The sequence below is a fragment of the Melanerpes formicivorus genome, unplaced genomic scaffold, assembly GCF_026170545.1.
Source record: "Melanerpes formicivorus ecotype bairdi unplaced genomic scaffold, bMelFor1.0.p_v2 SCAF_75, whole genome shotgun sequence".
Classification (NCBI taxonomy): Eukaryota; Metazoa; Chordata; class Aves; order Piciformes; family Picidae; genus Melanerpes; species Melanerpes formicivorus.
Genome location: NW_027142427.1, coordinates 2,811,448 through 2,829,144, shown reverse-complemented (window position 1 = coordinate 2,829,144; position 17,697 = coordinate 2,811,448). Strand labels below are relative to the sequence as shown.

Sequence of the window (17,697 nt, the reverse complement as noted above, 5' to 3'; positions counted from 1 at the left end):
TTTAGGTGGTATTGGATTGGTTGATGGGTTGGACACGATGAATGGTAAGCTTTGTAGAGATCTAGAGAAGAGGCGACTCCTTGTAGGGTTTTGGCCAAACATTAGTGAAAGTGTATATTCATGAAATAATGACCTTTGCCTTTGTAAAACAGCTTTTTGATTTCAGCAGTGTGTGGTTTCTGGGTTACTTGAGCTAGATGGTTCTCCAAGGTGGCACCCATTGAAGAGACAGTGAATAAATTCTTATTGCCTTGGGAGGGACTCATGTATGCACTCCTCACTCCTCTTAGCTTGTTTGTTCTTAATGTATATTTTGAAATGTTAAAGGGAAATATGATTTTGATGTTGAGAATTTAAAAGTTTCTAATTTAACCAGTTCAATACTGGAAGCCAGTCCAGAAGGAATATTCCATTCATTCCATTCAGGAAGAATGTCTGAACTACAAGGTGCAGAACTGAGACCTTAGAATGTTTATTTCTGTGAATACTAAGTTAACCTACTTGCTGAGAATTCTGCCTCATAAGTTGCTCTAAATGATGTTGGCATTCCCTAGATTTTGTTGCTTCCTCACACAGGTCCTGAGAGGTTTGTTGATTATCTTCCCAGTTAAAATGTTCTTCCTAATAGCAGTGTTGTTTCAATAACCTGGAAATCAGCAGAGAGTAAGAATGAATGGACTCATCCCCCCATCTTGAAAAACTTGAAAATGAAGTTGGGAACTTTTCTCATAAGGTTTCCCTCTTATAAGAAATGTTTTTCTCTGGTTGGCTTCTGTGGTTTGTTTTCTGTTTTGGTCAGCTTTTCTGCCATAATTGCATTTCAAGCATGTAAAAGCAGCTTTTGGCAGGAGTGTACCAGAATGCCATTGATAAAAAGGGTAGGCTGTGCAAAACATGACTTCTTTTCTTCATGAAAGGGCTGCTGCTTGTGAAGAAAACTGCTTCATTGGAGATAAAAATTAATATAGAAGCCTCTCCAAATTATTCTATGTTCCAGATCTATAGAGATCACTGGATGTTTTTTAATTTTTATCCTCTGGTAATGCTTTCCTTTTGTCTTCCTGTGTCTGCACCTGTGTAGAAATGGGACTTCAGGTTTTCCAGTGTTGCTCTTACCTTAGTTTGTTTAACTCTTTCTCATATTTTTCTGTTGTCTTATAGCTACTAATGGAGAGCAGGAGATGGAAATAATCCTTTGTGGCCTGCATGCAGGAAAATGATTTTGACAGCTTGAACCTTACTGTTGCTTTCCTCATCTTTCTGTATCCTACAGATATGTATGACTCATGTACATCTACTACTACTAAGTGTTGACTTCTTTGGGGAAAGACTTAAAGATATTAGGAAGAAGTTCTTGGATATTAGGAAGAAGTTCTATACAGAAAGAGTGATTGCCCATTGGAATGTGCTGCCCAGGGAGGTGGTGGAGTCGCCGTCATTGGAGGTGTTCAGGAGGAGACTTGATGGGGTGCTTGGTGCCACGGGTTAGCTGTTTGGGTGGGTTGGATTGGTTGATAGTTTGGACGCGATGATCTTGAAGGTCTCTTCCAACCTGGTTTGGTTTATTCTAAATAAATCACAGAAATAAAAGCCAGAGAGAATGCAGATCAGGGGTTTTGCTCAGGTTGCAGCACTTGTTTTCAATTCTGGGTGGGTTTTTTTTTGAGGAAATGTGTTTAAATGTATTTAAATATGCTAAATTTACCATTTTTCATGAAACCAAACCAAAATGTTACGGCTTCTTTCAGTAAACATAAAAATCCTTTTTTGAATTATGCCTTTGCCTGATTGGTTCTGTTAGCTTGACAGAATTTAATCTCTGCACCACTCACAGTCTTGCCATCTTTAACTTTTTAATACCCTGATGGAGATCAATTTTCACCTTATCATGGAAGGGGAAGGCAGGGGTATAGCTGACAAATATGTACAGATGTTAACAACAATGATTCTTGTCCTTTATTCAGGAAACTCTTAATATTATTTTCATCTGTACTGCCACTGCTGCTAAAGTGCAATCTGTGTCAATAAAAAGAAATGAAAGAGGTAGAGGTCTTAATATATTTTATATATACTTTTAGTTCCTATATTGAAAAAGAAAAGTAAATCTAATATCTGATTTTTGTCATCTTGATTCTTGGGGGGTTTTGTTTGTTTGTTTATTAGAAATCTATATCATATTGACTTTGAGTGCACATAAAGACCTCGCTCTTAAGATGTGACAGTAAACTTCTGCAAGCTTTAAAATTCCTTCTAATGAAATTGTTTGGAACACAAGTACAGGGAGGCAGTGCTTTAATATACTTTATAAGTTTTATTCTGTGTCATATAGAGGAAAAGAATTATTTTAACATGTTAAATATGTTCCAAATGAAAGATTTTCCTCTATCTTATTAAGTAAATGAGGGTTTTTTTTTTGGTAGAAGATTCCATAGTTAAAGATGTAAACCAGCAATTTCTTGCTTCTATAGCACAACATAGTTCAGACCTGAGATTAGAGAAACCCTGTAGAGTGGCTAATACTCGAGGGCATCCCCAACTAGAAAAGTATGTGAATTTAGGCATGGGAGGAAGGAAGGATCTGCTTTAAATTTAGTGTAGGGTCACTGAGTCTTAATGATAGATTAAACAAGGGAGGTGGAATAATGAATAGGGGTATGCAATGTGTAGCACTAATACCAGAAGTCCATGGTTTTCACTGGTTATTTAATGTCTTTTCCCATATGTTTCTGAATAGAGCAGGTTATGGCAGAGATGAGCTAAGGAATAGCTTTGTTAATGAATTGTTAAATAGGCTGAATTCTCTTTTAAAAATGTATATGTATATAGGAGGGCTGCTTGTTAGTAGTATAGTCAGGCATCTTCCATGCATTTGCCTTAAATGTAGCAATATTAGTAACTCTATCTGTAACTGATCTGATTCCTAAGTTACGCTGTGCAGATTGTCTGCATAATTTTCTTTCCCATTGTGAAACTAACAGCCATTCCTAAAGCAGAAATAAATTTCAGCTTTCTGAATATTAATATAAAGGAAAAACCTCAACAGAAGTAGCAGCTTGGTCGACATGCAAATGAAATGGAGGAAGTAGAATGCTAACAGCTCAGTAAACCTTGTCTTGTAATTTATTTTGGCTTGAATCCAGAATAGTGTTAATAAACTATCTAGTCAAACTCAACCACATAGAATAATTTTTACATTCATACAGGACTGAGAAAGATACCACAGTTTACTTCAGCATTGATTCCATGCTGAGTTCTTGCATGTAAGAGTATGATAAGTCTTACCAACCTGATTCCAACAACCTTGGTGAACTGAGCAAATCAACAGTTGAGTTATTGATGGGTTTCTGGGTAGCCTGTATTTGCTTTTGTGTGGTAAAGATACCAGCAAGTCTTCAGTGAAATGCACTCTACATGTATTTCTGCCCTTTGGGGTTGCAAATTATTGCAAGCTATACAGGAATGTATCTTTGTCTTCTTGTCACAGTATAGTGTTGGTGAAGATATAATGGCATGTGTTCCTTTTTAGCTGCATCTTGTTGGTTGGCACTGGGAATAAAAGTGCTGCAGAGAGTGCCTACCTATGTCTTCACTAAGCAGCAAGCTTTTTGTGATCTTCAAGGGTAAAAGTGGTGGGCAGAAGTAGGTAAAATATTGAGGTTAGAAGAAGAGATTTCTTCTCTATGTGGAAGTGCTGCACAACTCTGCACAATTGTGGTTCATAGACTGAACTGCTTCTCCACAGTGTGTCTAACCTTGCAAATACTGTGCAAAACTTTGAGTAGATTTTATATTGCCTCTAGCACCAGTAGAATATGCTCTTTCATAACAGAGTCTTTTATTGGTTGTCTAGAACTGAGACAAGTGAAAACCGCCCAACAAAGTGCAGATACTTGTGATGCTCTGTTTCTTAAACTAAAATTGGTAGGCTGATTGCTTAAAAGAAAGATTGTGTCTGAAGCATATAGCTCACAGATTTTCTGAGACTTTGCAACAGTCAGGTTTTTATTTTGAAACCTGCTTGGGTGGGAGTGGAGGAAGATACTGACAATGACACGTTAAAGAGCGTGTATCGTTGTGAGTGATCTGAGGTTTGTAAGTGGCAGCAGGATTTAGTCTCCTGTTGGACCAAAATGAAAAGGAAGTTGGAAGAGGGAAAGGCTTTTTTATTTTGATTTTTAGTGAAAAGAAAAATGTTGCTCTTTACTATAATTAAATGCAGTAAGAATGGGGAATCTAATTTCCATTCATCTCCTTATTAGTTCTTAAAGTGGCCATCTGCTTTTTAGCATTTATTGTTATGACTGATTACTTTTGAGACTTGTGAAAATGCACAACTAGGTAAGTGATGAAAGGCCAATGTGTGTATTTACAATGCCTAGGCTATTGCAAACTAGTTTCTTTTGAAATGAAGATGAGAGTGTTTATCTTGAAATAAATTTGTCTGATTTTTTCTGTTGTTGAGAATGTGACAGCTGTGAAAATGTAGCAGCTCTACTTCCCACTGCAAGGATCACATTGACTCTTTGAGTGATAATTCAAACCCTAAAAATAGTCTTTGAGTCCCTTACCAGTAGGAACCTGACTGTATCCAAAATACTCGATAGGCTTTAGCTCATTAAGTCATCTAGTTCTTTAAAAAGAAAAAGCACCACCAATAGAAGATACAGGAAAGCAGAAGATAAACTATTTGCTGAGGAGTTCATGTGCCAGTTCCTGACAATGCAATTGGAACAGATTGGAAGACAGGAGCTGCAAAAGGATAATTGCTTGCACTATAGGCTGAATATATATACATGTGATAGAGACAAACTGGGGTCAAGCCTGTGTAACTGGCATGCAGATTTTTTTCTTCCTTCCTAACCTTTATTCATGTTTTGCCATTGGCCAGTAGTGGTAGTCGCTTCTGGCTCTAATAGGTCTGAGAGAGGTTGTGATGGACAGAAAGTATGTTCAGTGGTTTAAACTTAGTTTTCATACCACTTTTAAAGAGCTTGCATTGAAGTTACTGCTCTCAGCCATGCCCTTAACTACATAATCAATAAGTATTAAGGTATATTCTTCTCCAAGTTACTGAGTTCACTTATTAGGATAATCTAAGTGTGCAATCCATATGGAAATTACTTGTCTCTTTCATCAGGTTAGTCCAGATACAATCTGTTACCCTGATGCAGTCTTCTGTGCAGTTAGCAGACAAGCTATTTCAACTAGTGGTTTTGACATGGCTTTTTTTTCAGTTCCAGAGATCATGGATCTGATCTTGATAATTAAACTGTTCCAATGTATGGTGTGGGTTTTGGTGTTTCTGGTTTTGTTTTGATTTTTTTAAACCTTTCTTGGTTTCTTCCTAGAGATCCCCTGATTCAGCCTGCTTGTTCCTCAGTATGTGTGTCTCACTTCAGCTCTGTTACAGCCTCTGCAGAAGAGTCCAAAATAACCCTCTGGATTTCAGGTTGTTTTCCTACCATGCCCTGTTGAGGCACTCTGAAATCTGCTGGAAGCTGGTAACTAAAAGTAACATTTTCTATAATAAAAAGAAGGTCTGCCAGCTGCAGGATCTGGTATGAGTAATGGACCTCCTGAGTTTGTCCTATTTTTAACGATGTCTTAAAATGTTATAATGGAAATGAAAGATCTGACGCTTCTCATTTTATCAGTGTTTTAGGCCATAAAATGAGAATTGAATTGAGACTCTAGCAATAACTATCTGTTGGTTTGTTGGGGGGCGGGGGGAGTTGTGTTTGGGTTTTTTTTCCCCCTGTTTTTTACAGCAAATAAATATCCCTCCTTGGGGGAACAATGTAACAAACAGTACTTACCCTTTCTTTTGCAACTGGTGGCTTTGTTAAAAGAGTAGTTGCCTCTCAAGAGTGATCTGATAATAGATGACTTGGTCGAAGTTGCCCGTTGCCTTTTGTAATGCACATAAAGGTTAAGTTAAAAGTTCCCACCGAACCGTGCTGCTTTTAGCTTATTACCAAGCATATATTTTTTTTTTGTTTGTTTCAAATGACCATTCCTACTGAATAGAAAAACAAACTAGGACTTCAGAATGTATCTTTTCTGTGTCAGTGCACTGCATGTAGAACGAACAAATGCAGAACTTCAAGTATTATCACCGGTTTTATTTTGTTAGCTGAAGTCTTTCAGGTATTTTCAAATAAATTTGTAAAATTGTTTTGGCAGTAAGTCTTTGTTGTTTGATCTCTTTTAACCCTAATCACATCTTCCTTTCAGTCTCTAATGTCACAGCTAGCTCACACTCCCAATTCTTTTATACCCTGTTTCACCTCATGCTTGTGTGCTGATAAAATGATCTTTTTTTTCTTTCCCCCCTTTTTTTTTTCATATACTCATGCCTCTTGCCTCAATATCTTAAGAATATGTTTTCCCTTTTTCTTCTATAGGAATTTGTTTCTTCTTTTAACCTTCTATTAAAAAATTCAAAGGGTCGTGTGGTTTGAAGTTCAGAGAGGGGATTATCACAATTAGGTCTCCTAGGCACTAAAGCAATGAATAATAATAATTATGGAGGCTGAACCTGTGTGCAGTGCAGGCCATATAGCAGCAGTCAGTAACTTCTGCTTCAAGTTCAGGAGAACCTGCATGGAACCTGCATTTAGCAATAACATTCTTCTAGGATGATAGATAATTTTAGGTAATTAAAGATGGAGATCAGCAGAGAATTTCTTTACTCCATGGAATTAAAGTGTTTATGAAAACTGAGACATCAAGAATTAAAACATTTTAAAGGCAGTGAAACAGTTGTGTATGGAATTGAATCTAGTAAATAATAAAATATAATATAGTGGTTATACATCTGCCACTTGCTGTAGCCCAGGAAAAGAACAGACACAAAGCAGTGACAAAAAGTATGATCTAGTAGCTTGAAGAGAGCTCAGATTAATTCTTGAACCTCAAACCTTGTCTGGACAGGAGACTGATATTGAGAAAATACCTTGCTAATTGTTGGAGGGCACCCCACCTCATGTGGTTGGAACATCCATCTTTTCAGATTCTGTTTTAGGTTTAGATCTATATTGCATGAAACAATCAGAAGTTCACCTTACAAAAGATACAGTAAAGTTTAGTTGAAGCATTGCTTTTATGTTCTTGCCTATTTCCTTTTAATATCAAAAAAATGCACTGATGTTATCCAGTAGACTGTTTTGTTGCAGGTTGTGGTGTTAAGATACTAACTTGGCACAGACCCATTAAAAAAGGCTAAATAACATCCAAGAAGGGTTAGTTTTAAAGAGTTTTAAAATACCAGGTCCAATGAATGGAGGGTAATGAAGTATTAATAATTGTGGAAAGTAATTTAAAAGGAAGGCTGTGAAATAAAAAATTAATTGGAGAATGTACTGTAGTAAAACACACATTTGAGTTCCTATGAATTGAACAGAAGCATTGAATCACAACTGTCTTTTGGTTGGTAAGCTTGGACGTGAGGGGTTGGAAGTGCATTTTTTCTCCCCTTAGATTGCAACAGAGTGAATTGAGTATATGTGCAAATATAAATAGTTGTTTTAGCACAGCGAGTCTTCCTTGGAGAGTTTCAGTGATATGAAATTCTGAAGAAGCAGACGCTGTTATTTAAAAATAGCCTGATTCTGGCATCTTAATTCACTAATGGAAATCATTCCCTAGTTCTAACTTCAGTCAGCTGCTGGCAGGACAGGCTGGTTAGCATTTGATACCTTTAGAATTACGTTACTGTTTCTAAAGTAATGGCAACACTAAAATGTGCTGGTTCAAATAACCTTTGTTCTTTGGGGTTTTTAAATAGAATTTATTATATTGTGTACTGGTGCTAGAGAAAGGCAAACAAAACTGTAAGTGGAGCAGACTTGGACCATTCCCCTCAGGTGAATCATGCATGAAGTGACCTGTGTGCTGCTAATGTCAGTCATGATTCATACCGTACCTTGTTATATACAAGTGTGTCCTGCTTGTGGATGGCTGCCTCTAAAATGACTGCAAGTATCTCTTTTTAAAACACTCAGTTTCTCATTGACTGCTGATAGCCTCTCCCTGAGAAAAGACAAAATACTTTTTCTCCAGTATGGGACAATTTTAAATATGGATCACTTATTTTTGTTTCCGATTTTCTCTCCCAACTACTTCTGTTTCTGTCCTGTATCTTCATTGCTAGTGCGGGCCAAAGCTCTCACAGTAGGCTGTGGCAGAGATATTTCTTCTCTAGTTTTGCACCTCTTTGTTTTTAACAGTTCTTGTCCATCCATAGTTAGCTAAAATGACCCTTTTATGTCACCCATAGTCGGATTCCCAGTGCTCTTTGCTGTTTGTCTGTTGGGTGGGTTTGCCTCCTTTCCATCTTTCCTCTCCAAAATGCTTTTGCTTACTCTGCATTTCTTTCTGTCATTGCCCCTTCCATGTCATTACTGTCTCCAGAAAATTTTACTTGCTTGTCTTGGCTTCTTCTCTGTTAAAATGTCAAAGTCAAGATTCTGGCTTTGCTATCAGTGCCCCATGCAACCTTGCTCTGTCTGCATCTGATCTCATTTCCCTGCATCCCCCAACTCACATTCCACATTCCTCACAGTCCTCTGACTTTATTGCTCCTTTTGTCTGCCTTTCATGCACTCATTTTTGCACTGTCTTTCATGCTGCTTATGTGCCTGGAACAGTCTTTAGCATCTCAGCCAATTTACAGCTTTGCATAAATTATATTTAATAATAAGACTAACAAAAGTTCATTATCTACATTATTTAAATTAACTTTGTACCTGCAAAAGCGGAAAGCAGCCGGAGGGAAAGGACTGTTAAACTTTGTTGTGATTTGTTGTGATTCAAAGATACAGATTCAGGCACGACAGTTCATTGGTGATTCAGCATAATATGTAAATTATTTTAAAGGTGCAGAATGTTGTTGTTTTGGACAGTAGATATCATTTTTTTTTCCCTAATTCAGAAATAAGAAAATAGCTGCTTACTCCTGAGTGAAACCACCAGAGGGTCATCATCATCATCACCACATTACCTGGGTACAGACTTCTTGCCCTGTGATGCATTTTACGTTGTCTTCTCCTTACTAATATTCATGTGGAAGGGTTATGAATGTTGGATCAACTTCATAACTGCAAACAACTTAGATCTTTTGTGTTTAGCCTTCTTATTTAAGCCACATGCCAATCCACTTTAAGAAACAGTGCAAGAGAAAGTAAGACTGCCTGTATCTGAGAGGGCTTCCCAGTGCAGTGACTACTTTGGCATATGGATTTTCTTACAACATTTGAAGTTGGTTTATATTTTAACTCTCTTCTAACACCAGTTAAAATAAGCTGAGGGGAAAGCTTCACGTACTTCTCCAGCATCCGTGTATAGCTGCAAGGGAGGGCATACTGCAGGAATTACACAAAATTTTTCCAAGTGTAATTGCATCTGAAGTATCATGGGGATTTTTTTCCTTTTTTTTTTTTTAAATTAGCTTTACATGGTTGCATTGATACTGTTCACAGCTGAGTTGTGGAATCAAATAGAAGCCCCATTAATTTCTTTTAAATGATCTTGTATGTTCTGGGGATGATAATCCAGAAGGGGGCTGCCATAGTAATGTGCCAGTCACCATGGCATCTGAACATTATGAAAAGAAAATCGAGGCTGCACAAAGACAATGCCACCAATTAGTATTTCGAGCTGATCAAAGGTGGGGGACCAAAAAGTTTGCCAATAAATGTAGCTCAGTGGATGGCAGTAGAAGTTGGAGCTTGCTTTAAGCAAATTCATAAAGATTTCAGTCCTTCTATCAATATCATGTGAATTTAGAAATAAAAGCCTTGGAGCAGAGACTTGTTGCACTTAACTCTGCTGACTTGATTCAGTTGCATGAAGAGTGTGGCCACAGGTTTTTATTTCACTGGCCTAGTGAAGAAGCAGTTTCTAGTTCTGCCTTATACCAATCTTTAGCACTTCCCCCTCTCCCCCTTACAGAATTTTGAACTTTAAACTGAAATTAAGTCAGTTAAGAAAAGAGGTTTTCTGTACTTGACTGGTAAATATTCCTAAACCATTTCTGTGCTCTGCTTTCTCAATACCATTGAAACAGCCCCAACATTAAATAGCTGTTTAAAAGCAAGCTTATTTTATCTTAAATAACTGATTGTGGCTTGTTGTTTGGAAGAGGACTACTTTGGCATGAATTCCACATCCAGTTATGATCTTGAACAGTTTATTTAATCAAACATTACTCTAATAAGTCTTACATGGTCCTTTACCCAACCAGGCCTGTCTATAACAACAAGTTTATTCGGCGACGAGTTGCTCAACAGATGTCATTCTGGTAGAATAATGCAGCAGAATACTTGTGCGTTGGCTAAAATTACTTCAACTTTGATCACTTTTGTCCAGCACATCAGTCTGGCATTGTGCTTTATACCAACATAACACTTTACCCCGAGCATGCCTTTCAAGCTTAGAATAGCAGAGGAATGTTATTGAATTCAGTGCAGTTACAGATGAGTTAATGAAAGAAGGGAAATACTGTTTTTTTCATAATGCCTTTCTGTTGTACTTTGGAATTAAAGGGGAATTTGAGGAATGTGACTTCTGAGTTATTTATTTTTACTTCTGAAGGCTTTTTGAAGGCAACATTATGTAGTTCTATTGATCCCAGGCTTCTGTAAATTAAGTTTTACTTGCTGTTTGAAAATAGCTCATTGTAGAGTCTTATATTGTCAAAATAATATTGATAAGAATTTTTTGGTGTGTCACCAGAGTGTAGTTAACTCAGAGAGATGCTTTATCCTGGTTTTTAATGTAAGAAAACTAAAATGCCTAGAACTGTGTTCTTGTGCTCAGGGATCAGTATTGTTACATTTTGATGGGCTGTTGTGGGGTCAGTACAGAGTAATGACACCTCTGTACCTTGATACTGCTGCGAAACTAACACTGCACAGCAGGCTACCTTCTTGTTAAGCAGCAGTGAAGAAAGGCTGTTTGTTTTGAACAGTAGGAATGAGATCATATACCAAGCTCTATAGAGTTCAGTCTTCCATAATTCCATCTTTTGCAGGAGCATGTGTGTATATATACATATGGACATATAAAACCCAATATACTCTGTCTCTCTCTCTCTCTATATATATATATATTTGAAATGAATTTAAATCAGTCTTTAAGTTGGAGGGGCTTTCTTCTTTGTTTTTGTTACAGTTTGTTTGGGGGATGGAGTGGTTGGTTGGTTTGTTTATTTTGAAGCATGACAACATGCTTCAATATGAGGATGCAGTAAAATGAAGTCCAGTTTAATTGCTAATATATATTTCAGTACTCTTGTCTCAACCAAAACAGTATTCTTAGTTTAGCTTTTTTTAATTAAAATATACTTGTACCTTAATTGACATGGAGTTACCAGATCAAGTCTCCTTGCAAAAACTCCTGAGCAAAACCAGTACTGACAAAAAGGTTATTTGGTGTACAAGTAATTTAGTAGTTAAAAAAAAAAAAAGGGGGGACGGGGGGGGGGGGGGGAAAGAAAGAGGAAGATCTTCCCTAATGGTTCTAAAACATACTTTGGATATAAAGCTGAGCTGAAAATCCAACCCACATATATGTACCAGATAAGGAACCCACATGGTCATCCTTTCATCCTTTAATGAGTTGTAGACTCAAGAGTTTTAAGTAATGTGTCTTACTCTTGGATAATGTGTGTAGAATATTTATGAAGCTTTAAACAGATTGTATTAAAGTTGTTATCTGCATAGCCTGTGTATTAACTTTATCCAGAAGTGTAAGGCAGTTCTTCTCTCATCTTATGAACGACAGGTTTGATTAGTATGAAATACTGCTACCACTACTGCTACTAAAAGTAGTGAGAATAAGTAGCAGTAATTGAATAGAGAATCTGTGAACTGGAAATACTGTAAGAGCACTGCACTTTCTGTTTGTTCCCTATATGCCCTGAATTTTCCCAGTCATACTTACTTGTTGGCAAACTCACGCAGCAGTGCCATCAAATCATTCAAAGAATGTTGCCCAAATCAACATTTGTGAGCAAATGTGTGTGTGGAAATCCCTGCCTCCTCCCTCATTCCCTTAGGATATTTACAATGATTAGAACAGTGCTTTCACTGCTCAATGTCTGTACGTGTGTCCTTCATCCATGTATTAATGTGCTTGAACTATGGGCAGATTGGAAAGTGAGAGTCCATGCAGCTTTTATCTCTAAAGATGATCCAGATAAAGAGAGTGTTGGTGATATTTCATTATGCAAACACATCGTTCAGATTAATATCCACTGCCAGATGTTGCATATACATTCTGTACTAAAAATAAATTACAAATTTTGAGAGAACATGTGCACATTCCATATGTTTACAGTGCTATAGTACCTTACTGTGTATTCAAATCTCCACTCTGTTTCAGTGATGAAGCTCTGGCCAGTACTGATTAATTATATGAAATGCCTGTCTAGTGGATCACTTTGTTCATTGCATCATCTTCCTAAGGGTGGCAATTTAGAGTTGTCTAGTTAATTTCTTGGATATGAAAACTTCAAATATATGGATTGTGTTAGGCCTTAGAGAAAGGTTTTTGGAGTAGTCTCTGCATTTGCTTTGAAGTCAAACCTTATCCATCTGCCTTAATATTTTTTGGCTTAATATGTCAAATACTGCATCTCGTGTCTGTTAGCAGTAGGCTACGCAGCCCCTCAGAGCTGGGTGCAAGATGCAGAACTTCTGACTTCCTCAGATACTCTGTCTAGTGAGTAATCATGCTGGTTAAATGTAGCAAACCTTACTTTTATCTCTTTGAGGGTTTTTTTTCTGATACAATATAGGTTGAGGAGATCTGCACCGGGAAGCTAAAACAGAGCTGTGAAGATACGTGAGGCCCTTGTATTTCCATGTAGCAGTTGTATGGAAGAGAAACCAAAAGCCAGCTGTAGAGGTTTTAGTGATCACAGTTCTAGCCCAGCCTGGCAATATTTATGTGTGCTGGTTGTTTGTGCAGTCTTTACATTCAGTTGTAAGATATTACTGAGAATTTGAGATGTCATTGCCATTGCCTGTCCCAAATAAGGAAAATACATCTTTTTGTGATTGAAATAATGATTTATCACAAAATCTCTTATAAAACATGCCAGCTTTTTTTTAACCTGTGTTCATGTTTTTGTGGATAGAGTTTTGTTAGTCTTATATTTTGCCAGTTTATCTCCTGTATTTGAAGTTTTCAACTTTCTTCTTTCCCTTTCTCTTCCTCCTGACAGCCGTCATGTGAGATGACTCATGGTAGCGACTTGTGTTTTAATATCACGAGAAGAGAGTTGATGTAAAAATTACTTTGTTTGCATTTCGCCTACTTCATTGGAAAGATGCTTGTTAATTCATATTTTCATTATTAATATACTCTTTTATTTTTTTCAATCCCATTTGAGAAACCTGTGCAAAACTGGTTGTGTTTCTTACAGCAATAGGTGCAGCAGGAACCTGAATTTCTTGGGTGAAACAGAATATACATCTAGCAAAACCTGTAGCCTTTTCTGTTATTACCTTCTGCTTCCGTTTGGTTTGTTCATTACTTTGTAATGATTTTTACAGCAAAAAATGTGTATTGTGAATTGTTGAACATATTTATGATGCTCAGCAATGAATCTTTGTGGGTGATAATTTATAGATTTTAATATACTATGTTTTCCTTTTAACATATGTGTTTTTTTCTCCAGTTGTTTCTGGCATATTTATGCATAAACCTGTGGAACAAATCTGCATCTTTGAGTGCTGGAGGAACCTGGTTTATAATAATTATTAAAAAGACAAACACAAATCTGGAGGTTATGAGGAAAATAATTCTATCTACCTGCATTGCTTTTGTTAGAATAAGTTGTAATTTTCTTTTCCTTTTCACTTTTACCAGGTGAAGCGGAATGTGTATGACCTAACTAGTATCCCTGTCCGTCACCAGCTATGGGAAGGCTGGCCTCCTTCAGCCACAGATGACTCAGTAAGTAGCTTTGTTTCTCTTTCCACATCTTCCTACAAATGCCTGATTGTACTTGGGCTTTTGATCAGAATCACCATTTGCAGTAACTTTAACGCTACACATTCTTCAGGGCTTTATCCTGAAAGGTACAAATCCCGAAGTATTGCATGACCGAAGCACGTGGAAATTATTCACGTGTAGCAAATTCAGTGCGTGTTGTAGATGAGAAAATGGCATGTTCCTGGATTGAAGTGAAGCTGCACAACATTTTGGAAGCTGCAGAATTCTATTGCAGTGATTGAACTGCAGGAAAAATGTCCTGCTTTTTACATGTATTCTGAGTGCAGGTCTAGATATTTTTACCCAGCCTGTGTCTGGCTTTAAGCAGGGGGTGTTCCTCATGAAAGCAGTTCATGTTCCTCATGATGCCTGCTGGATCAGTAAAAATTTGTGGGTGCTTGCAAGATCGCATTTTGAAATAGTAATTAATATGTATGGAGCACATGTATTCCATTTTCAAATGTATGTTGCAGGTTTTAGAAGTTACACTATTTAGAATTGGAGGGGAATCTTAGTGGGGATCAATATGAACCTCTGGTGAACAGAATCAGCTAATTGAACCGCTGACGAATTTGTGAAATGGTGGGACTTGATTGCAGAACTCCATTAAATATTCAACCTGCTTCCTTGCATGGTTGTCCCCATAGTATATTTTGCAGCCTGTGTTTCAGTTCTGCTCATTTTCTTCTGGTAGTGTGTTCCCAATGCCAGCTAGAAGAATCACTTTTATTTAAAACAAACCAACCCACTGAAAACCCTCGAAAGACAGACATATAATTATGTAGGTATGTTGTAGGTAGGATTTGTGACCTGATGAAAACCAAACCTACCAACCAAAAGTGTTTCAATTTGTATCCAGTAATTCCTGAAACCTGAATATTCTACAGAATGAAAAAATAATTTGGATTTGATTTGTCTACATATTACCATTATCTTCAACCCATTAACTTTTCTGTTACTCCTCTCTTCTTGTCAAGGGAGATTTGCTGTTTGCATGATAAGACTGCTGCTTTTTTGCTCTGGGTAAAGCGTTTATGCCAGTCATTTAAAAAAACAAACCCAACCCAACCAAAACCAAAGGCAAGCACAGACTGCCTTTCTAACATGCTTGTAAAATATGTCTGTGGTAGTGTTTGCAGAAACAGTAGAGAGTAGAGAGGCGGGTAAATCCCTGTTCCCTGTGTTCAGGAGCGTATCTGAGACGATAGATGCAAGTTCTGAAATAACAGCATGGTGTCATGTGGTAATTACAGGCTTTGAAATCTGGATCCATTTTAACGTTTTATTTATTTATATAGCCCAAGACAGAATTGGAAACTCAACACTTCTAATCCGTTTTCCCACAGCTGTTAGATTTGCCTCCCCCTCCCCCCCCCCCCCCCCCCCCCCGGCCTTTTTTCCTCCCTGTCTTTTGAATAGAATACCTCACATATGTAAAACTCATAAATCTGTTTTAAGTCTGTTTTTACAAGTGACATTGTTGCAGGTGAATTTTTCCCCTTTTCATCTTTAATGAAACTGGTGAATGTTGAGTCATCTGCTCCAAAGCAAGGGAGTCCTCAAAGCTCACTGCTCGAGCCTGGTGCAGCTGAGACTTGTCAGCTGTGTAAACAGATTTGAATGTGTTACCACCAAAAATATAATTAATTTCTGTCTAAAATTAGAGGCCATAGCTAAGTATTTATGAAGATTTCGTGTCATCAATGACTGTCTATGGGTCTGTGATCTAAACATTATGTTTTTTTCCTTTGCGAATTAGAGATATTCGGTAATTTAGCAATTAGTCAGGATGGCAAATTTTTAAAATCACTTTTTCTGTTATGAGGGGTTTTTTTTTTACCTTGCTGTGTTGTGTAGTAGTACTGTATTGCAATTAAAGAGTTAAAGAGAGACTTGATTAAAATACTTTTTCATTTCCATGTTATGCAGCATAAGAAATACTTTGTAATACCACAGGAGGCTTTTTCAGTGCAGTTCTCGTTAACCTTTGGCTTAGCAAACAGGACAACTAAATAGACTTGGCATAATTGGATTCCTGTATCATCTTGAGTCTCTTATGAACCTGACAGACTACAGTCTTCTGACATTATCTGGAAATTTAGTGGAGTCAATAGCCATTTAAAACATTGTTGCTTCATTTCCCCTCAGAGTTAAGATATGTTCTCTGCTTGTAGTATCTAATGAAAGATGGGATACTGTATGAATTGTCAATAACTCTTTCAGGTCCTTTTGCACACTTGCACTAGGGAAATGGGTATCAAAACCTCCCCACAGGAGAATGTTTTCATGCTGTGTCAATCTGATTGTGGGGAGCAAGTCCTATATAGTCTGTGGAAATCCCATTTCACCGTTCGTCAAGGTCGTGTTTTTAGCTTTTATTGTGCCTAAGTAATTTTTAATGCCACAAATTGTCTCTCTTCTGCTCATTAAAGTTCAAACAAAGTAGAGTATGAATTTTAAATCTTTTTTTTTTCCCTTTTAATAAGTTTACATAAGTAAAACTGAAACTTTAATTACCATAAAGGCTTAATTTATCTATTTTTGCATGTATATCATCCGCTAATATAGTGAAGTCTTAAAAGCTATCCTAGGAAAACAAATACCATCTGCTTTAAGTAAATTCACAATTTGTTCTCAAATTTTATTTTGGATTTTGTGACAACCTTAACATTCTAGAGCTTGTAAAATGAGAACCATGCCTGCATTCCATTTCTCTTTGCTGTAATGGCTGAACTTCTAAACTTCCACTTCTAAACTTCCACCAGTAGTTACTGGCATTGCCAAGTGCAGTGAGCAACCTATATAAATAAGTGTCCATTAATGAAAAAATATCTGAGGTCAGTCTTAGGTGGTGTTACAGTTGTTACATGGAAGCATTGTGATTTCATTTTAGTACAGATTACTTTTGAGGTATTAGCTTTACATGTGTACATTCAAGGTAAACCTTTTTTCCCCTCGTGAGGTCACTGGGTTTTGATTTCTTTTTGGGAGGATGAGTTTTTGTCCCTGATTTTTCTGATGGGTTTTGATAGCGTGGAGTGGCAACACACAGTATGAGAAGAAGCAGAGAGGTTGCTTTTGTGCTGCTTTTGTTCTCTCTATTAAAGCTAAAGCTATTTTCTGTAATTGGTTCATTGTTTTAAGTCATTTCAGCGTAGCCATGAGAAATGCCTGCTTCTTCATAAGCAATGACTGTGAACTTGTCAGAATGGAATGTCTTTCTGCATTGAAAAGATGTAGAAGTTTTAGAACGAGTTTTGGGTTGGAGGGGGGAAAGGGAAGAGAAGCAAAGACAGAAGATGAAACACCCTGTATTGTAACTGTGCCCTCTCATGCAGATTCCCTATAGAGGAACTCAATGTCCATCCTCCCAACTACTGCCAGTAGTACTTTATTTCCCTAAACAGTATGGTTGGTCAAGACCTCATATCTTAATTTCAAGACCAGTAACTCTTCTGGGCCCCTCAGTTTAGGAAGGATGTTGACTTGCTGGAACGAGTCCAGAGAAGGGCAACGAAGTTAGTGAGGGGTTTGGAACACAGCCCTGTGAGGAGAGGCTGAGGGAGCTGGGGCTGCTTAGCCTGGAGAGGAGGAGACTCAGGGGTGACCTTACTGCTCTCTACAACTACCTGAAGGGGGGTTGTAAACAGGCAGAGGTTGGTCTCTTCTCCCAGGCAGCCAGCACCAGAACAAGAG

The 17,697-nt window shown here is 37.5% G+C and overlaps 1 protein-coding gene across 4 annotated transcripts in view; it reads left to right on the top strand.

The window, feature by feature from the left end:
* Positions 1 to 17,697, top strand: part of FAF1 (Fas associated factor 1) — a 189,686-nt gene that overhangs the window by 84,659 nt on the left and 87,330 nt on the right. For all 4 annotated transcript variants that reach the window (XM_068163852.1, XM_068163851.1, XM_068163850.1 and 1 more), the window contains one exon: positions 13,876 to 13,962. In XM_068163852.1, coding sequence (XP_068019953.1) covers positions 13,876 to 13,962 — 87 coding nt within the window. The remainder of the gene's footprint in view (positions 1 to 13,875; positions 13,963 to 17,697) is intronic.